Here is a 22,487-nt window from a genome sequence, read left to right as displayed (position 1 = left end):
TTTTTTTTTGCAAAAGCAAACTTTGTAAACAGAGGAACAAGCTCTTAGGCACTCGTTCCTGTGTTGAGCGTTGGCCTCAGCGTTGGTGTGATCGGCAGAACAAACAAGCCCCCCGAAGGATGGAAAAAATTAGAGCGAACGCGGAGTGCAGCGGAAGGTGGCGATAGCGAAGAAAGTGCGACACGGATAGTGGTGGAGGAGGGTGCAGCGGAAGCACAGGGTGGAAAGCGGAGGAGGATAATGCGGCAAAAGGTACCCAGTCGCCGATTTTGCCATTACTAAGGCGAGCACGTGCACCATTACCACAGTGGAAACAAAGCACTGGCATGTGCTACTTTGCCTGTGCCGCTGGTGCTAGAATGCACTCGTCACATGTTCCCATGTTCACACTTTCTTTCTGAACCATGAGCGATACAACCGCTGGAAGTGCTTTTTCTGCCACAGCTGCTAAACTAGCTGCCTGAGCAGAGGCTCAGTGCCACTTCCAAGAAGCCCTTGCTGTTCAGATTCAAATTGTTTTCCTCAATGTATCACAAGTTCAATACACCTAAACAGCTACGTTCAAATTGCACATTAGAGGGTATCATAAGCATCGTAGATTTTTTTTTCTCCAGAGTTTGTTGTATGAAAGTTTCAGTGCCTCTGTATTAAATAAAATTCACAAAAGCATTCAAAGCAGTTTTGTATAAATTTTTGTAGAATAGGTAGTTATGAAGTTGAGAGTATGACGGAAGCCCGTCTGGTCGGGATGATGCATAGTTAAAAGGAAGAGGTCTGGACACCGACCAAAAATGGTTTAAAATGGTTATTTACGTTTCGGCTCCCCCACGGGAGCCTTGTTCACAATGAAAGAAGCGGCAGAGCTGGCGCCCCTTTTTATGTGCGTCTCAAAACATGATTAAGGCACCTGGCATACATGGGCGGCAGATTGCCTTCGTTGCGATTAAGAGTGTGCGCCGTGGTTTGGATGATTAGGGACTCAAGATAAAGACGCGAAGAATGATTTCGTTCCTTGGCAATCACACGAGATTTCTCCCAGTTAATCTTATGTGATGTGGCTGCGCAGTGTTCGGCCAAGGCATTCGATGCAACGTGTCGTTTCTGGACGTCATTCATGTGTTGCTTAAGTCTTGTTTTGAAGTTGCCGGTTTCACCGACGTAGACATACCGACAGTCCGCACACGGAATGACGTACACCATGCCTGGGAACTTGTCCTTTTCCAAAGGGTCTTTCACATGCACGAGCTCGTGTCTAAGTTTCCGGGAGGGCACGTGCGCAGCCTGCACGTCGTATGACCGCAGGACGCGTGCAAGAGTCTCGCTTATGCCGGGGACGTACGGAATCGAAGCCCGTCTTTTGGGGGGTCCAGGCTGGGTGGGTACTGTGCGAGCCAGCTGACGCCCTACTGAGTCAATGACGTACTCAGGGTATCCGCAAGCCATTAATTCCCTCAGCACAAGTGCATTGTCCGCCATGTGGTCTTCCGCTGTTGTGCACACGTTTTTTGCCCGACGAAGAAGAGAGCCGACAACAGACCTCTTTTGCGAAGCAGGGTGCACCGATTTGTAGTTTAGGTAGCGGCCCGTGTGAGTGTGCTTCCTAAACACCTTGAATAACAGGTTTGGCCCTTCTCGCTGCACAAGGGTGTCCAGGAATGGCAGTTGCCCTTCAGATTCCACTTCAACGGTGAACTTGATTGCTGCTTGTATATTGTTTAGGTGAGCCGTGAGAGGGTCAAGGTTTTTCCTGCTTCAGCCTTCGAAAGGCTGAAGCAGTGCCGCACAGCACGTCCGCCAAATGCCCTCAAAAACTCTGTGTACAACTTGTCCTCATACCAGCCTGACGGCTACGAAATGGCAGTTCTAAGTCTCGGTCTCAACTTCAACACGGGACCTGCAACTGATACGAAGAAAGTAATATGCGCCGCTGAGCGCGCTGTGAACTTGGTCGACCAATCCCGCCGTGACGAGGCTCGCACACGCGTTGTAAACGTATTGTCGAAGTTGCACGCCCAACCCACCGTGGACTCCATGTGCAAGCAAGAACGTGATGCCGTCAAGAGGCTGCAGGAGAATCGGGATATTGTCGTACTTCCCGCCGACAAGGGGAACGCTGCCGTCCTTCTAGACAGGAGCAAATACATCGAAAAAATGTGCTTGCTATTGAGTGACGTTCACATACGCCAGCGTCACAAGAGACCCGACACCCAAGCTTCAGAGGGACCTGCAGAAACTGCTCGGCGACGTCTTTTGTATGGTGCCGCCTCAGCACAAGCAGTTGTACTACAGACTGATTTGCCACAATGGATCTGCTCCAGCAATATACGGCCTACCGAAAGTGCACAAGCCCGATGTTCCCCTGCGCCCTATTGTGGACTTCACACGTTCGCCGCTCCACAAGCTGTCAAATTTTCTTCACAGAATCATTTCGCCACTCGTTGGAAAACGTGCCACGCACATACGGAACACGTACGACTTCATTGAAAAGGTTAAAGGGACAAGCGTCCACCCCGAGGAAGTCTTAGTTTCTTTTGACGTGGTCTCACTGTTTACAAGCCTACTAATAGACATGGCCGTGGAAGTTTGCGTCGCCGCCCTTGACAAAGACCCGACGTTGCCTGACAGATCCCCCATCGATGTGCATGACCTAGGTAGGCTACTAAAATTTTGCCTATCAAATACGTATTTCACGTTCCAGAAGAAATTTTATCGGCAAGTACATGGAGCAGCAATGGGTGCGTCAATTTCCGTCACAGTAGCTAACCTAACAATGGAGGCTATCGAAGCTCAAGCGTTGTCCTCGTTTACACCGGCACCTAAAGTCTTCCTCAGATATGTCGACGACTGTTTCAGTATTTTGCAAAGGAAAAACCTTGACCCTTTCACGGCTCACCTAAACAATATACAAGCAGCAACCAAGTTCACCGTTGAAGTGGAATCTGAAGGGCAACTGCCGTTCCTGGACACCCTTGTGCAGCGAGAAGGGCCAAACCTGTTATTCAAGGTGTTTAGGAAGCACACTCACACGGGCCGCTACCTAAACTACAAATCGGTGCACCCTGCTTAGCAAAAGAGGTCTGTTGTCGGCTCTCTTCTTCGTTGGGCAAAAAACTTGTGCACAACAGCGGAAGACCACATGGCGGACAATGCACTTGTGCGGAGGGAATTAATGGCTTGCGGATACCCTGAGTACGTCATTGACTCAGTAGGGCGCCAGCTGGCTCGCACAGTACCCACCCAGCCTGGACCCCCCAAAAGACGGGCTTCGATTCCGTACGTCCCCGGCATAAGCGAGACTCTTGCACGCGTCCTGCGGTCATACGACGTGCAGGCTGCGCACGTGCCCTCCCGGAAACTTAGACACGAGCTCGTGCATGTGAAAGACCCTTTAGAAAAGGACAAGTTCCCAGGCATGGTGTATGTCATTCCGTGTGCGGACTGTCGGTATGTCTACGTCGGTGAAACCGGCAACTTCAAAACAAGACTTAAGCAACACATGAATGACGTCCAGAAACGACACGTTGCATCGAATGCCTTGGCCGAACACTGCGCAGCCACATCACATAAGATTAACTGGGAGAAATCTCGTGTGATTGCCAAGGAACGAAATCATTCTTCGCGTCTTTATCTTGAGTCCCTAATCATCCAAACCACGGCGCACACTCTTAATCGCAACGAAGGCAATCTGCCGCCCATGTATGCCAGGTGCCTTAATCATGTTTTGAGACGCACATAAAAAGGGGCGCCAGCTCTGCCGCTTCTTTCATTGTGAACAAGGCTCCCGTGGGGGAGCCGAAACGTAAATAACTATTTTAAACCATTTTTGGTCGGTGTCCAGACCTTTTCCTTTTAAATAGGTAGTTATGACCTTTAAGCAAAAACTATGTTGAAAAAAATTTTTGTGAAAAGTTGTTTTAGGGAGATCTTACATTAAGGAATGCAAATTTTTCTGGCTGTGGTAAAACCTTTCTCCTGGAATGAATTTAGCATATGGTCTCCCAAAATTGATCGTACTTACAGATGCTTTTCTGGTGCCTCAAAATGCATAACTGTTCTGAGCTGAATCAATCCTTGCAGGTGTGGGCCCGCGCATTCTCTGTTCCTGGAGAGCGGCTACTATGGTTTCACACCCAAAACGCTGGTGTCCCACTATGCCACTGTCTGGGTGAGTTTGCATTTGTAGATGCCTCTCACAGGCATGGAATTGTGCAATGTTACAATGATGCATTCTTCAGGAATTTAGGTAATTCGATGCAATACCAACCTTAATATTACTGCTCTAAGAAATAAAATGATTAATGTGTTGCATGTATCATCACAACACTGTACTTGAAAAAAAGGATGTGATGTATTATCACACTCAATATGAGTTGCAACATGGCATACACGCACCAACAGCGCGGCATTTTTTTTCTATTGATCCATTAATTGGAGTGAGCATCTGCATTGCAACTTCTACAGGTACGGTGGACTTCTACTTTTTAGTTTATGAATGTTATTATATAGCATTGGCTTTTGATCTGCTTAAGTATACTATATACCGTATTTTCCAGTGTTTAACACGCACCCCCCTCAAAGGGGCAGTTTTTCAGAAAAAAAGCATATTGTAGCACTCTTCAGTGAAGCACACTAAACAAACTGGTTTATTGTGGGCGAACTTGTGCCCGGAAACTCAATATTAAGCATTCACACAATTTAAAAAGAAGAGTTAACAGGAGCCTATTCCACAGTCAACCACGTCTCCACTCCGAACGCACTTTTCACGCGCCCCGAAGGCCAAGAGCCGCGCCGTGTCTTCTCATTGGACGGGAGACTCGGGCACTGCCGTGTGCATGTGCACGGGAGACACGCGCTGTATCGCCATGTGCAAGGCGTTGCTCGGGCTCTTCTAATGCCAATGCGATGAGTAATGCCAAGGGGCTTTAGCGATGATGCGCTTGGAAGGGTATCCCACCGCAGTGCTCCTAACTGGCATGTGGAGAACTCTCCGCGGCAATATATAAGTCGCCCCGGTGTACAAAATGCACCTGTTCATTCGGTAAGCGATTTTGAAAAAATACAGTGACATTTCACTTCGTGAACGTGGGTCACGCGCAAGCAATGTGTCAATTACGTTCTTTATTTTGGGAAATCCTCGGCGCACGCACACACACGCAGTGTGCGTTTCGTCCCGCCGTACTACACGCGGCTTGCTCCGTCAATTACTTCACTCACTCAATTCATTGTTGCGCGTTCCCCGCATGCCGACTGCACACATACACCTTCCATGTTCTCCCTCCCCGCCACACACCGTTGCCTACCATCTCCTGACTGCTACTCTACGCCACCTGGCGTTGGCCCAGTACGCTCACAGATCCCCCCCTCTTTTATCCTGTGAATAGGGCTTCCAGAGCATATGATAAGGGCTCAGCTGGTCTGCATTAGTGAGGCCTTTCTGTTTCCCTGTAGCCGGGTCTCCGAGTCTGTAGGTATTGTGTCCAATGTGGGCAGTCACTCTAAATGGCCCTGTGCGTCGAGGGGCAAACTTGGCTGTGAATCCAATGGCTGCCTTACTTAGCGGGTGCGTGTCCCGGAGAACCAAGTCTCCAACCTGGAAGGTAGCTGGAGTGTGCTTTTTGTTGTAATACTTTGTCTGGCTGGCTTTTGCCAAAGTTTGGGGGTCCTGTGCAATGGCCCAGGCATCTCGAAGGTGCACATCCCCTTCAGCAGCTAGGGCGTCAGGTGCAGAAGGGGACAACTCGGGGCCAGCTGCTCGATTGTGATGGCTCCAAGGGTTCCGTAGTTCCCGCCCATAGCACAAGAAGGCAGGCTTAAAACCAATAACTACACTTTCAGACGTGCACATTGCAAATGCCACTTCGGGCAGCCTTTTGTCCCAGTCCCTATGGGAAGTGCAGTAGCCCGCCAGGCATTGTTTAACCATTGCATTATGGTGTTCCATAGTCTGTCCTGCTTGTCTGTGTGGGACTGTGTGGCTATCGTTGATTCCCCAATGCTGGAGAATGTCTTTCCACAGTTTGCTTATGAATGGTTTGCCATTGTTGCTAGAGATAAAGCTAGGCACACCATGCCGGCAAAAAAACATCGATCATTTTATCGGTGATCAATTTTGAGGTAGGAGCATGTAATGGGAAAAGCTCCACAAACTTTGTGAACTTGTCCAGCACCACCAGGATGTACTTGTGGCCCTGAGGGGTTGTGGGCAGTGGCCCAATAAGGTCCACACTTAGCTGCTGCATTGGGTGGGTGGCCCATAAACTGTCCATCAGTCCTGTTGGTTTTTGCCGGTGAGGTTTGAAAGCCTGGCACTGCTGGCAGCTGCGGATGTAACGGGAGATATCGGAGCGGATGCCGAGCCATGTGAACTGGCTCTTCACACGTTTACAAGTTTTAAAAAAAGCCTAAATGCCCACTTAGGAGGTGGTCATGCTCCATTTTCTATGCCATGTCTCGTAAGTGTTGGGGAAGCCAAGCAACCTTACGTTCACCAACCGGGTACCATTGTTCGAGATTTCGCTGTCATCAGCTAGGTCCTGTACCCTCTTGGACTCTTTAGTGTCACCAGGTAGCAGGCCAGACTTTCAGTATTGCAGCAACTGCGGCAGCAGTGGATCCTTGCGTTTTTCCAACTGGAACCTTGCAGTGTCGGTGAATGGGGACACATCAATCACGTCAACAGAGGCTGCCAGTTCAAAATGAATGGTTTGTTGTAGCTCTTGCACTTAGATTGGAAACCAGTCCTCCGCCAAACAAGGCTGAGCAGATTCGGCAACAGGAATGGGGCACCTGCTTAGTGCAGCCGCTGGGATGTTGGCCCGTCCTTTACGATGCCTTATGGTACACTTAAATCCTTGTAATCTCAACACCCAACGTCGCACTCTGCACAATATCTGAACACTTGTAAACATCCAAGCCAATTATGCATGTTCACAATGCACCTCATATGATGTGAATTCTGTATATGGTGGGAATCTATCGACAGCCCACACTACAGCGAGGCATTCCCATTCTTGGACAGTACAATTCTTTTCAGCAGCGCTGAGAGTCCTGCTTATAAATGACTCAGGCCTGAGTTCACCTTCGGTTTCCTGCAACAACACTGCCAATATGCCAGTGCCACTGGCATCTGTTTCAATCACAAAGAGCCCGTTCAGGTCAGGCACCACAGCCACCCCTCCTGCCAGCGTTAGCCTCAGTCTCGAATGCTGTCTGTTGCTCGGCACCCCAAACCCAATGGACTCCTTTCTTGAGGAGAGCTGCCAGGCATCTGGCGTTGTCAGAAAACCAGGGGATAAAATTTCTGTAGTAACCCGCAAGGCTCAAAAACATTTGGAGCGCCTTGACTGTTTTAGGGAATGGGAACTCTGCGACCGTTCGCACTTTGTCTGGGTCAGGTTGACATCTGCCTGGAGAGATTACATGTGCAAGGAACTTTATTGCCTGTTCACAGCATGTAACTTTGCTGGGATGGATTGCCAGACCTACAGAGCTAATTCTTCGCAGTACCTCATCAGTACGTTGTAGATGGTCCTCAGAAGTTTCTGAATAAATGAGCACATTGTCAAGAAATGCCATGCAGTAGGTGTGTTTTATGCCTTCTAACAATATATTCGCAAGAGACTGAAATGTTGCCGGCTCACCTGCTACCCCAAATGGCACTCGCTTAAATTGAAACACTCTTCTATGGCACAGGAATGCAGCCTTTGGTACATCTTCGGGATCAACCAACACTTGAAAGAGACGCTGACCAAGGTCATGGCTTGTGAACCACCTGGCATGGCCGTGGCTGACCCCAATACCCAGTCTGTGCGGGGCATGAGATATGCTGGCACAGTTGTGATTGCATTTAAGGGCCTGTAGCCGGCTGCAAAGCGATATCCTCCAGTTTGTTTCTTTACTAATACAGGGGCACTGGCCCAGGAACTGGAGCAGGGCTCAATGAGGTCTTGGTCCAGCAAATCTTGGATATACCCATCAAGAATTTCTCTCTTTTGGCTGTTAACTGGGCACAGCTTGCATCTAACCAGTGGGTGGCTGCCTGTGTCTATTTGTGAACCATTAGGGACTCGCAACCTGGCAGAGTGGTAAAAATGTGGCTGTGGTCTGCAAGGATGTTATTAAGTTTCTGCTTCTGCTCCTCCCAATAGTTCTCTAGACTACACTTGCCACTCTCAGTGGTATTGTGGCACACATCCTGCACATCTGCAAAAAGTGCCTGCAGAGAGCTGGCTGAGTTTTCATCAGTCTCTTGACCTTGCTTATCGGATTGCAACACTGTCTTACAGGCTGACAGGGGCTGGTGTCCAGCATCCAACGCACATGGCCGCTTTGGTGCCTTTTTAAATTTGATGAGCCCATATGGGTCAGAGTGCAGTGACCATTCGCCACGGCCCATGTGGAGAGAAATACCTGCCACCACAAGAAAATCCCGCCCAAGGAGAACATAGTGACGAAGCAGTGTTTGGGTATGGCCTAGTTAGTATTCCATTGTTTCAAACATCACTTGCAGCGCATACATAGACAGGGACCAAAAGAAAGACGAGGACAAGCGCTGACTTCCAACTGGTTTTTATTTTTCAGTAACATGCATATATACCGAGACGCCAAGACAAAAGCGCCCCCTTCCCCAAAGCATAAACCCAACACGAGTATGCATTCAAATAAACCATGACCGCCACCTTAAGATGAATGCGAGCACATGTGCGACCTCAAAAAACTAAATTCTTTATCTGTTAATGCAATCGACGGCTTACTCACCGACCGATGGACTCACCGACGGCTGTGTCCCATTTTTTGAAAATTATTTTCCATAAATTTAGCTTACTTTTCTCATTGTGTATTTCTCCCCAATTTTTTTTTATTATTTAATTACTTTTCCAGGTGAACCACCTTTTTTCGATAGATAGATTTCATGTAGAGCTCCTTTTTCTTCTTTCTCGATGGAAATCTGGCCCGCTAACTTTGTTGGTGCTGAAATGTGCCGCATCACTGCAGATCCTGCTCTGCAACACTGTGGTTGCATCTAATACAAATAACGAAGTTTTCTAAAAGCAGGCTACCAAGGGCCAAGTGCCAATGTCAATATGCAGGAATATGAAGTGAGTGTATTTGATATTCGATAACAAATAGAAGGACACTTTAGTTGTAAAATTATGTGGTCACAGAGCTCCAACAAATTCTACAGAAAAGAAAAAGACAAGGTTAATACCAGTGAGCCTGCCCAGTTCACTCACCTACAGTTACTGCCCAATGTAGAGTTACAAGCTTTTCTTTGATCTTCATTGTCCCGAAATAGCGGTAGGAAAGAAATGGAGCTTCTCCAACCCCTCTCATTTCAAAGGCAGGCATAGTGGATGAAAGTAAGACAAAGATTGTACTTTAGTGGCAGCCTGACCTTGCCAGGCTCCCAACGTTGGAGCGAGTATTTGCAATCAGAAGGGCTGGTTGGTGCAGTCTTGTGCAGAAGGAAATAGAGGAACACTGGCCAGAACGAGACAGCGCTCGTCTTTGTGTCGCATTACACGTTCATTTAATTGAAGCATAGAAGAAAGGTCTTGCCGACCAGTGCACTCTGTAAATGCGGCATAAAAAGCCTCAAGTTGATGTTGACTGCAGACCATAGTTCTAAGGGCTGGGCTCATTAGCAGTACGAGTGAATGCGGGAAAGGACTTATTACAAAGTCAAGGAAGACAGACACAGTGCTGATGATCAACTGAGGTATTTACTGAAATCACACACATGACCTGAGCAATCCAGTGGAAAAAAAATTAATAAAGTAATGGCAAAAGTAAGACACGACACAAATACTTTTTAATGGTGTGCATCCAGGTACTCTACAGCAGCGAATAGCTTAGCCAACTTGTTGTTTGCTGAAGAAACAACATTCAGGGTGTCTATCAACCGGGAAAACCGGGAATTCTCAGGGATTTTGACTAGTCTGAAAAAGTTCAGAGAAAACTCAGGAAATTTGTGCCTATATCAGGGGAAATTAGCTGTAAGTTTATTGAAAGGGTTGAAAGTCGCGGTAACGCGCTGGCTCGAGTAACAGACAGGAATCGTAATGAATAGTCTTTGACGCCCTGTCGTCGGCTGCAGGAGTTGCCAGTGTACAGTCAACGACCGACTTTCCGGATTCCCGATAATTTGGACGGCTTCGCGTCACCACTACATACCCCATAGAGTCTATGTATCAGAACGTCTGAAATTTCGGATGCAAGAACTCTTCGCCGTCCGATTTCCCAAACGTTTTGCCGTGACCGCAGGTCCAAAACGGCATTATTCAAAGCCACCACCGCTGCCATTTTGATTACCTCACCGCCTTGAACCGCCGCTCTCACAAGATGATCCGCTGGCAGCCGTAGCCACCACTGCGGCAGCGCTAGGCCTAGCTTCTTCGACGTTTGCTATGAAGCTTCTTGCCGTTGAGTGCAGCGTTTTTTATTGAAAGAATTTGCTGCTGTCAGCAATGGTACGGACTCCGCCTTTGTGGTCCTCGCAATTGGCTTAGAAGCTTGGAAAGCACGTATGGTGCGTTGCATAATGCTGGTTACCGAAAGTCAGCTTCGCCTCTGTACAGAAATGTTACTTGGTGAAGCATATGCAAAAGTATTGCAGTGAAGCATAACAAGCGTGGGAAGGGGCTGTTGCCACGGGACACAGTATGTATTCCTTAGTTACACAGGCATGCACCCGGTATTTCCTGTCACAGTACAAGCACCAATATGCCTAATACGTGTACTGACAGGCCTGCAGAGCGTTTTCGAATGCGCCTGTGGCGGATTGAGCCCTTGAGGGCAGTAAATATACATGCATTTATTTTTCCAACCAGCCGATTTTCGGAAGTTTTCGCGGCTCCTCGGGAGTTCGAAAAATCGGACGTGGACATTGAAACTGACCGTGAAGATGCTGCAAATGGTCTGTGTGGCGAATGAGTGGCGGAAGGCGGACAACGCGAAGGACCTACGCATTGGGGAATGAACGGGAAAGGAAGCGTGCTGCCGCCATTTTGAGCTCAAAAAACAGTGTTGGCTGATGCTGAGATGCAAGTATCTCTCATCCAAACCAAAATAAACTCTTTAAAGCAGCGAAACACAACACTGAGGCGTCGTTCGCGGGCTGAGTATGTCAGGACAGTTGAGGTTGACTTACGAGCTGTTGAGAGAGAATCTCAATTGTGACAAAGTTCGGGCCTCATACCACTGAGCTTGCTGTCAGTTGATAGAAATAGCTCATATTTGACAATATTCGCTTCTGTATGCATCTCCTTTTTATTTGTATTTGAGAATGTCCAACTCGATTATGTCCGACTCGATTTGCTATTTTTTTCGAAGGCTTTTTATTTGCTGTGCATTTTACTAACCCCTCCCTTCTATTCTTTTTTGAATAGCATAAACACTACTCCTTAGTATTCAAATTTCATTAAGTTGTCTTTTTAAAATTTTTTTCATATGCTTACTACAGAGTGACAGCATCGAGCGATATGGTTTCAGCCCATCTTGACATAAACCATAGTTCTGCATCACTCAGGGAATTTTGCAAAGGAACTCGGGGAAAACCTGAAAAACTCAGGGAATTTGAAAATGTCAACTTGGTAGACACCCTGAACATTGCAGCCTTCCCTTGCACCCACTTTTTTAACACAGTCCTGTCCACAGGAGCACAAGCAGTTTTGGGTAGTCTAGTAAATGATTTTTTTTTTTACTGCTACAGCAAATGCTTGACATAGAATGTATGGTATCCATTTGTAGAAGAAGGAATGTGCTTTATAATGGTATTATTTTCAACAAAGATTTATTAACAATCCTTCAAAAAATTTATTTAATAAGCATATTTGTAACAAGAAAGTTCCATAAAAACATAGGTGTTGCTTTGCACCAAGACAACATAAAAAATTGTTGGAATATACATTGTGAACAAGAATGCTGTATACAACATTCCTATAAGTATAAGTATAGTATAAAGTATAGTATATATATAAATCTGTAGAAGTTCTTTATATACAAATGAAAATGTTAGCCTTAGTGGCTATTGTGCTCATGCCGCAGCTCTTATGAATCGCTGCGTGGTGCTGCAGAGCGCAATAATAGTGCAATGTCAAGGCCCACTCCCAGTCGCATTCTCATGCAAAACCACACTCTTTGTGCTGCCACCGGCAAGTGGTCCTGCCTTAACTATGTTGACACCCTGCAGATAAGAACTGTGACCTTTATAACACACTGGATATCTTTAGATATGAGTGCAGCAGCGACAAATCGGTTTGGAGTAGAAAATTAAACCTACGAGCAGATACCTGTTGACGTTCCGGGGCTATTTGATGCATTTTCACCATTCGTGCTGAATTCCAATGGATCGAAATCATCTTCTGAGTCTATGCTGCTCCTACCATTAAAAAATGCTGACACAGACTCATCAACATTCATTGAAATTTGCCATTTCCGAAGGGCAGCTGCACGTGACGTCAACGTCATGTTGAAAGCTACAGGCGCCCATCACACCCGACTAAAAGGCAATTTAAAAATTCCCCTGCTGTGAAAAAAAAAGAAACACAAAAGCGAAACTAGAAAAATAGTCCCTCGTTTACTGGATGACGCGAGCTGTTGAAAGCGCTACTAGTGCGGCAAAAATTTGAATTTTAATTTCGTTCAGGCACAAAGCTCATTGTTTCTGCTTTTACCCTTTGTAGGATCCTTTCGCTCTAAAAGCCAAGATGTCCTTTGGTTACCACTATTGTTTTAATCACTCCAGTTACCTTTTCCTCCATACAGTGTGGGCACAATGTTTTCAAGGCAGCATTCAGACTGAAAAGTGTAATGGCCTTCATTACTAGCTCTGAATGCCCCGCCCAGAAGTCAAGTATGGTCTTCACAGACCACAAGGCATACATCCAGCAAATGTGAAACCCACCAAATTACATTACAACTTTATTTAGACAATGAAAACATAGTTGTCAAGGTAACTGTAAACTTAGGTCCAAAACAATTCAGCAGGATCCATCTCATGATGACTGTGAGAGGTAACGATGAATGAATATAGCAACACAACATATTGCCACCGTCAAAAACGAGTTGAGTATGAAGCGACTACTCTCATCCCTGGAACACTTGGCACCACATGGCTGCACCGCCGCCAAGGTGCGAACACTGAGAAATGCATCATGCGGCAACCGGGCTCCTCTCCTATGCTTCTTTCTGAACACACTGCACCATCTGGTGGCACTGTCGAGAAAATATAGCGTTTGATAGGAGAACCATGGTGCCTGGGAACGATGAGAATTGCTTCCTCGCTTGCCGCACACCCAGTGGCACATTCCCAGTGCATTCAAGGCACAGCTCGCTAAAACGTTGGCGTGAAAAACATTCATTGAAAAGCCACACATAGCCAAGGTACTTGAGGCACAACCTGCTATAGCATCGGGTTGCTGTCTTTGAGAAACCCTTGTGACATGGGTTCGATTCCATTCAGCATGGCAGAAATTTAAGGGGTCTTTTTCATCATTGTAGAGCAGCACATTCCCAGTGCATTCATGGCACAGCTCACTAAAACATTGGCGTGAAAAACATTCATTGAAAAGCCACACATAGCCAAGGTACTTGTGGCACAACCTGCTATAGCATCGGGTTGCTGTCTTTGAGAAACCCTTGTGACATGGGTTTGATTCCATTCAGCATGGCAGAAATTTAAGGGATCTTTTTCATCATTGTAGACCAGCACATTCCCAGTGCATTCATGGCACAGCTCGCTAAAACGTTGGCGTGAAAAACATTCATTGAAAAGCCACACATAGACAATGTACTTGTGGCACAACCTGCTATAGCATCGGGTTGCTGTCTTTGAGAAACCCTTGTGACATGGGTTCGATTCCATTCAGCATGGCAGAAATTTAAGGGGTCTTTTTCATCATTGTAGAGCAGCACATTCCCAGTGCATTCATGGCACAGCTCGCTAAAACGTTGGCGTGAAAAACATTCATTGAAAAGCCACACATAGCCAAGGTACTTGAGGCACAACCTGCTATAGCATCAGGTTGCTGTCTTTGAGAAACCCTTGTGACATGGGTTCGATTCCATTCAGCATGGCAGAAATTTAAGGGGTCTTTTTCATCATTGTAGAGCAGCACATTCCCAGTGCATTCATGGCACAGCTCACTAAAACATTGGCGTGAAAAACATTCATTGAAAAGCCACACATAGCCAAGGTACTTGTGGCACAACCTGCTATAGCATCGGGTTGCTGTCTTTGAGAAACCCTTGTGACATGGGTTTGATTCCATTCAGCATGGCAGAAATTTAAGGGATCTTTTTCATCATTGTAGACCAGCACATTCCCAGTGCATTCATGGCACAGCTCACTAAAACGTTGGCGTGAAAAACATTCATTGAAAAGCCACACATAGACAATGTACTTGTGGCACAACCTGCTATAGCATCGGGTTGCTGTCTTTGAGAAACCCTTGTGACATGGGTTCGATTCCATTCAGCATGGCAGAAATTTAAGGGGTCTTTTTCATCATTGTAGAGCAGCACATTCCCAGTGCATTCATGGCACAGCTCACTAAAACATTGGCGTGAAAAACATTCATTGAAAAGCCACACATAGCCAAGGTACTTGTGGCACAACCTGCTATAGCATCGGGTTGCTGTCGTTGAGAAACCCTTGTGACATGGGTTTGATTCCATTCAGCATGGCAGAAATTTAAGGGATCTTTTTCATCATTGTAGACCAGCACATTCCCAGTGCATTCATGGCACAGCTCGCTAAAACGTTGGCGTGAAAAACATTCATTGAAAAGCCACACATAGACAATGTACTTGTGGCACAACCTGCTATAGCATCGGGTTGCTGTCTTTGAGAAACCCTTGTGACATGGGTTCGATTCCATTCAGCATGGCAGAAATTTAAGGGGTCTTTTTCATCATTGTAGAGCAGCACATTCCCAGTGCATTCATGGCACAGCTCACTAAAACGTTGGCGTGAAAAACATTCATTGAAAAGCCACACATAGCCAAGGTACTTGTGGCACAACCTGCTATAGCATCGGGTTGCTGTCTTTGAGAAACCCTTGTGACATGGGTTCGATTCCATTCAGCATGGCAGAAATTTAAGGGGTCTTTTTCATCATTGTAGAGCAGCACATTCCCAGTGCATTCATGGCACAGCTCACTAAAACATTGGCGTGAAAAACATTCATTGAAAAGCCACACATAGCCAAGGTACTTGTGGCACAACCTGCTATAGCATCGGGTTGCTGTCTTTGAGAAACCCTTGTGACATGGGTTCGATTCCATTCAGCATGGCAGAAATTTAAGGGGTCTTTTTCATCATTGTAGAGCAGCACATTCCCAGTGCATTCATGGCACAGCTCACTAAAACATTGGCGTGAAAAACATTCATTGAAAAGCCACACATAGCCAAGGTACTTGTGGCACAACCTGCTATAGCATCGGGTTGCTGTCTTTGAGAAACCCTTGTGACATGGGTTCGATTCCATTCAGCATGGCAGAAATTTAAGGGGTCTTTTTCATCATTGTAGAGCAGCACATTCCCAGTGCATTCATGGCACAGCTCACTAAAACATTGGCGTGAAAAACATTCATTGAAAAGCCACACATAGCCAAGGTACTTGAGGCACAACCTGCTATAGCATCGGGTTGCTGTCTTTGAGAAACCCTTGTGACATGGGTTCGATTCCATTCAGCATGGCAGAAATGTAAGGGGTCTTTTTCATCATTGTAGAGCAGCACATTCCCAGTGCATTCATGGCACAGCTCACTAAAACATTGGCGTGAAAAACATTCATTGAAAAGCCACACATAGCCAAGGTACTTGTGGCACAACCTGCTATAGCATCGGGTTGCTGTCTTTGAGAAACCCTTGTGACAAGGGTTCGATTCCATCCAGCATGGCAGAAATTTAAGGGGTCTTTTTCATCATTGTAGAGCAGCACATTCCCAGTGCATTCATGGCACACCTCACTAAAACATTGGCGTGAAAAACATTCATTGAAAAGCCACACATAGACAATGTACTTGTGGCACAACCTGCTATAGCATCGGGTTGCTGTCTTTGAGAAACCCTTGTGACATGGGTTCGATTCCATTCAGCATGGCAGAAATTTAAGGGGTCTTTTTCATCATTGTAGAGCAGCACATTCCCAGTGCATTCATGGCACAGCTCGCTAAAACGTTGGCGTGAAAAACATTCATTGAAAAGCCACACATAGCCAAGGTACTTGTGGCACAACCTGCTATAGGACGGTTTGCTGTCTTCACCGCAGCTGCAATAAGTGGAAAAAAAGTTCGCCATTGTTCGGTCGTGTGACCATTTTAGGGAAGGGCAAGAGTAGATATGAACGCAATATCTTAGAAGCTTTTCACATTGGAAATGAGAAAGAAATTTGTGTCAGTGATACGTCTTTATGTTTAACAAACAAGCAACGTGCTTACGTATTGAGTAGGTGAAATGCGATTAATAAGAGATTGACATTCATGCACAAGTCTTGGGAGGAGTTGAAGATACGCATGCGTCGGAGGTTATGTGTGGCAATGTAAATTTCAATAAAGTACAGTTGAAAGTCCAGCGTCCGTCTGTGTCCAATGCCTTTTCCTTGTGTACACGTCCTTTGTGTTTCGCTGGTACCCCCTTTTTTCAAGTTCGTCGTGCACCAACTGGCCCAAGAACTTGCGCTAATGCAGTGTGTAAAGAGAGGCAGAACTCAACATGCACGTTAAATGTCGCAACTGCCTTTCGCATGTTTTTATAATATAGGCTGTGGGCTTTTACAACTGCTTTTATCAGGGAAAAAGATAAAATATAGGAGATAGCCATTCTTTAAATGAAATCTTCAGTTCAATTTTTGCAGACTTGTGTATATATAAACAAGACTTTGTATAAGTGTAAGCACTTGCTGTAAATATAAAATTTGTGATGCACACAGAGGCAGCTGTGTCGCAGGCGACTTTCATTATCCAATGGATCAGAAAGAAAGCTGCAAAGTAATGGAAAACTGGCTCCGTTAGCAATATTTGTGATTTTTTTTGTTTTAAACTAATACATTCGACTTACAGTAGTTTGACCATTACGGGAACAAATAAATCGATTGAAGTATTCCGCAAATCAAATTAAACACAATGCAGAAAAAACTCCAGAAGACACCACTGATTCATTTGGTAGTATTTTCCCAATTATAACACAACCCAGAATCAAATGCACACTGGCTTTCTCTGTGTCCAAAGCAGTACACTGATGTATAAATGATATTAAAGCTCCTAAACAAACTAGAAATTTAATGTGCATTTGATATTGTAGCAAAAAAAATCGCCAAGGCTCTAATATGTGTTGCACAATGGTGGCCGGTTCCCTAAAGTCAAGTGTAACTTGACGCGACATGAGGATGAGGACAGGAACCAAAAATAAACAGAACGCTGAATTGCCGAATGAAAAAGGAACAACCAGCTTTATAACATGCCAAAAATTCCAACAAGAACCAAAACGTTGCATGGCGTGCTTATTGCCTACAAGTACAGGTGTTCATCAAGAAATTCTATCTCAAGTATTCTTAGACTGAGTGACGCTGCACTGACACATTTATGTTCTTTCTGCTTTAGCAATGTTTCAACAATATCTCTTTCGTTTTTGTTTTTTGCATGCTTCAGGAACCTAGCATCGCTTGGACATTGGAGTACATGTGTGTTTGTTGCAATGTGCAGCTAAATGGGCACCGTACACGTGTTTTATATTGTTTTTATGCTGCCTAGCTCTATCCTTCAAACATTGCCCAGTTTGTCCGATGCACAGTTTTCAGCAACTCAACGGTATCTCACAAACGACGTCGGAGGTGCACTTGGTGAATTTTGTTTCGCGATTCGTGGTGCATTGCTGGCATTTCCGATTTTTCATGGCAACGCACAGCTTTGAAAGTTTGCAGTGAGTGGAAAAGACTAGGTTGACTTAGTGCCTGTTGGCCACTTTCTTTACATTATGGGATAACCTCTGAACATATGGTGTTACGTGAATGTAGTATATCAGTCTCAGTTTCTGTTTGCCCTTACACGCCACCAGTGGTGCCAGTGTTGTCACCTGTATACATACATGCCTCTGAATAAAGACTGCCTAGTTCCGTTGCAGCCATGACTGTCTTCGTGGTTCCTCTGCGACTTAAACTGAAATACAACAATGGCGATAAGGATGGGATCTTTTCGAGGGGCGTAACCGCGCCTGCAACTTTTCTACGCCATGAGCTGTATCGGGCTCACTCCTCCGCCCCCATTCTTGCCTGTACCCGGCCGCCCTCCTGTACCCTGGCTGCAATCGCACCGGATGTTCGAGAACTTCCTGCTAGCATCAGGAGCATCCAACTTTAAGCCCGAACATCGCAAGGCCCTGCTGATACACAGCCTCAGCGTAGAGGGTCAACGTGCCTTCTACAGCCTACTGCTTGCATGGATGGATGGATGGAAACAACTTTATTTTAAATCCGGCAAAATTTAATGACCCGGGCTCGGGTCTCCCATGAGGGGACTTCGAGGCCTTGCCTCGTTGCCGCCTCTTGAGCCTGCTGGACAGCCCACTCTTGCGTCTTGAGGTTGTAGTTGCACAGAGCGGCTGCCCACTTCGACGCAAGAGCCTGTGGAGCTACTGCCATTGTAGCTGATACAACATGACACTCCCACAACATGTGTGAGAGCGTCACTCTAGTTTCCAGCCATAATTTGCAAAGAGCACTCGGGTATTGCGCAGGGAAAATGTGCCTCAATTGCAGAGGACTGGGAAAGGTTTGTGTCTGCAGTTGTCACCAGACGACTGCCTGGCGACGTTTCAGTTTGGGGTGGGGGGGGGGGGCGGAAATAACCGCCTGCCTAGCTGGTAGTGCTTGGTGATGTCATTGTATCTGACCGAACGTTCTTGCATGTTTTGAACCAGGAGTTCCAAACTCGAAGAGGCGGTCTCCGATTCTGCGCGGCGGGTTAGTTCTCGCGCAGAGCGGTGTGCTACCTCGTTCAAGTTAGGGGGGCCCTCGTCGGTGGGGAAGGCGACGTGCGCTGGGAACCACATGATCGCGGTACTATTGAAGTGCTGTCGACCAGCTTTCCTTAGGATCTGGAGAGCCTCGGAGGAAATGCGCCCCCACATGTAGTTGCGAACTGCGGATTGCGAGTCGCTAAGTACTACCTCGCAGAGGGGGTCAGTAAGCACTTGCGCAATCGCTACCTCTTCTGCTGTTTCTGGGTATTCCGTTGCGACACTACATATGTGCGTAAGCCGGGAGTTAATGTCTGTGACTACCGTCGTGAACCAGTGTTCTTGTGTGTATTCTGCCGCGTCTACGAAGCGCTTAGTCCTCTTCCTGCCTTAGGAGCGCAGCAGTGCCTTGACATGAGCTTGGCGTCTGATTGGATGCCACCCAGAGTGGTGAGTCAGCTGCCAACGGTAAACGTTGTGAGGGTAGCAAGACGAAGCTATCAAAGCCTTAAAGCAACATTTCACAAGCACAAGCAATGTCATCGCAGAAAGGCACCGGTTTTGCTGTCGTATTCAACAACCGGGGGAGTCTGTACAGGAGTATTTTGCTGTACTATGTGCTCTCGCCGTAGCATGTTCTTATGTGTCTCTTGAAGACTCGCTTCGCGACCAGTCCATGGAAGGGGTCGCATCAGCACCTTCGAAAACACCTTCTTCTTGAGGGCTCGACCCTTTCGTTCCCCCGAGCAGTGGCATTAGCTTCACAAGTCGAACAGGCCAATGAGGATATTCGAGAATTTGCTTCCGTCAACGTGCAGCGCATATCGGGGCACTCTCGCTTGGTTCTATACAACCATAGAGGCACTGAAACCCACCACCCTTCTTTGCGTAACGCCGCGCCCCTGCGCGCACCTCGTACCGAGGCAAGCCTGCAGCACGACAGCCACCAACCTGCCTCGTATCTGCGCCCATACAACTCATCCTCTCACTGCCATCATTGTGGTTCGTGCCAGCGCCGTGCCACATCATCCCGCTGCCCAACCCAAGGTCAACGTTGCTATCATTGTGGTCTCATTGGTCACTTCAGCGCGGTATGCAACAAGAAGCGACAAGTTGTTGCGGTTCATGAGCTTAGCGACAAGACATTGCCCGACAATGAAACTGACAGTGAAGCTGCTGTGAGCATTCTATGTGTGACCACATCCAGCTGCGCCAGAATTCTAGTCAAGGTAGCAGTTGGTCATGCGACTTTAACATTCCTTATCGACTCGGGATCTTCAGTCTCCATTCTAGTGGGTGATCTTCTTGATAAACATTTTGCCGGACAGGTGCTGCTGTCCACACCCCATATGAAGCTCTTAGGTTATTAAAAAAAACCTATCCCAGTGCGAGGATGCTTTCTTTCAAAAGTCGCATACAAGGAACGCGAGTCGTCCATTCTGTTCTACGTTGTCTCGCAAGGCACATCGCTTCTGGGTGTTGACTCCATTATGGCTCTTGACTTCCAGATTGATGGCTCGTCCTGGCGCTGCCTTGAGACTACTACGTCAACTAACAGTGCTACCAACATACAAGTTCCAGTTCAGGAACCAGTTTCATCTGCACGTCTTCCCGCACAGTTGCACAATGAATTTGCATGTCTTTTTGACTCCACCCTCAGCCTAGCCAATGTGTTTGTGCATCGTGTCAAAGTGCAGCTCTCAATTCTGCCTGTTGTAGCAAAACTTTGTCGCCTTTCTCTTTCACTCCGAGCTCAGGTATCTGAGGAACTTCGTCGGCTAGAGCAGTTGGGCATGATAGAGCGCATTAACGCTTCAGAATGGGTGTCTCCGATTGTTGTTGTTCAAAAGAAAGATGGAGGCATTTGTGTTTGTGTCGACTTACGAGAGCCTAACAAAGTGGTCGTGATGGATAGCTTCCCTCTTCCACACACCAAAGAACCCCTCCACAGTCTTGCTGGGCAACGAATTTTTCGAAGCTAGATCTCGCATCGGTCTACTACAGTGAAACCTCGTTAAACCGTAGTTGGCCGGAGCTCGGAAAAAGTATGTACTAAACGGTAGTACTGCTTAACCAAAATGGCATGTGATCGACCACTTACCTGTCATAAACGGAACTCAAAGAGAGTGCGATGAAAGGGGAAAAAAAACATGCAGTATTTATTCACTTCACGAGACAAAAGTGTTATTTTCGTTTCATGCTGCGGCGGCCTAGCAGCGATGACACCGGCATCAAACTTGCTGAAGCTGTGAGGCAGCTTTTCAGCCAGCCCCCCTCTTCTCAGCAAACACTCACATGGCAGATTCCTCATTGGCGTTACGTAGTCTCCGTGCACACACATGGTAGTGCTGCAGAAGTCGCGGGGCACCTTTTCCATTGCGGGCTGCTGTTCTCGTCGCGACCATTGCATTCATGAGGCTGACGCAGTGCGCAGCTTCTGCCACTGTCGGGCCTGAATCACCAGTGCTGTCGCATTCCCTGTCGTCCTCGTCACTGTTGCTAGCCGACACTTCGGCAACAACAGAGGTAACGATGGCGAAAAGTCGAACCTCGTAGCCGACATCTCTTCGCAGTCGCAGCAGCACTGCCGAGGAACTTCGCATTCCAAATGCCACACACCGTAGTCATCAGCAGATCCCTGTCGCATGCCAGGGCCGACTTCTTCGTGTCACGTTGAATAGCATGAACGATGTCTAATTTTTCTTCTATGCTGAGCATCCGGCGTGTTTTTTATCTGAGCTTCGGCATGACGTGAGCCCTCGCTTGTGTGACGCCACAACGCTCTCTGGCACGCCGCCGAAATGATGTTGATGTTGATGTGGCTTCACGCGTGAATGCACAGGGTGTTTGGAGGCCGTTGTTCCGATCTCTGAGGCTTGTTGTTCTGCCGGGCTGCCCATTGGAGATGACACACCACTGTGTTTGCGCAACGAAAAGTTAAAACACTACGTGTTAACGAATATGTACGGAATAAGGTGGTGCGGTTTATGCAGATACAAAACACATTATTTCCAATGGCCACTGAGTCGGGGATTTGACTTTACTACTTTTAAAACGAAACTGCTGTTTAAGCGGGTATGGTTTAACAAGGTTTTACTGTACCAGGTTTTGCTCGATCCTGAAAGCCATGACTTGACTGCTTTCATAACTCACGATGGCCTGTTCCGCTTTAAATACGTGTGCTTTGCGTTGGCATCTGCCCCCGCTGCATTTCAACAAATAATGCCGAAAATCCTTCAGGGATGCTCTGGTGTTTTGTTCTATATTGACATCATTGTTTTTTGGGAAGAGCGAACAAGAACACTTATTCAACCTGATTGCTGTACCGTGGGGCAATAAGGAAGCAGGGCTCAAGTTGAATGACAAGTGCGCATTTGGCGTGCAGGAACTTTCCTTCTTGGGACACAGGATCACACCGCAAGGCATCTCTCCTTTGCCAGAGAAAACTGCTTCCATTATGAATACTTCAGCGCCCACTGATAGTACTAGTCTGCGCTCTTTCCTTCGACTGATAGAGTATTGTGCCAAG

At 46.8% G+C, this 22,487-nt stretch overlaps 1 protein-coding gene across 12 annotated transcripts in view; it reads left to right on the top strand.

The window, feature by feature from the left end:
- Positions 1-22,487, top strand: part of LOC142580151 (uncharacterized) — a 750,235-nt gene that overhangs the window by 645,932 nt on the left and 81,816 nt on the right. For 9 of the 12 annotated variants that reach the window (XR_012827590.1, XM_075690998.1, XM_075691004.1 and 6 more), the window contains one exon: positions 4,078-4,165. Coding sequence is in view for 11 of the 12 variants with exons in the window: in XM_075690998.1 (XP_075547113.1) it covers positions 4,078-4,165 (88 nt within the window). In the remaining variant the exon portion in view is untranslated. Of the gene's footprint in view, positions 1-4,077; positions 4,166-7,692; positions 7,982-22,487 lie in introns of those variants that run through there. The other 3 variants (XM_075691008.1, XM_075691007.1, XM_075691006.1) reach the window with 1 other exon arrangement.

Source organism: Dermacentor variabilis, chromosome 4 (assembly GCF_050947875.1).
Source record: "Dermacentor variabilis isolate Ectoservices chromosome 4, ASM5094787v1, whole genome shotgun sequence".
NCBI lineage: Eukaryota > Metazoa > Arthropoda > Arachnida > Ixodida > Ixodidae > Dermacentor > Dermacentor variabilis.
The sequence above is the reverse complement of the archived record's forward strand: the minus strand, read 5'-3'. Positions and strand labels throughout refer to the sequence as shown.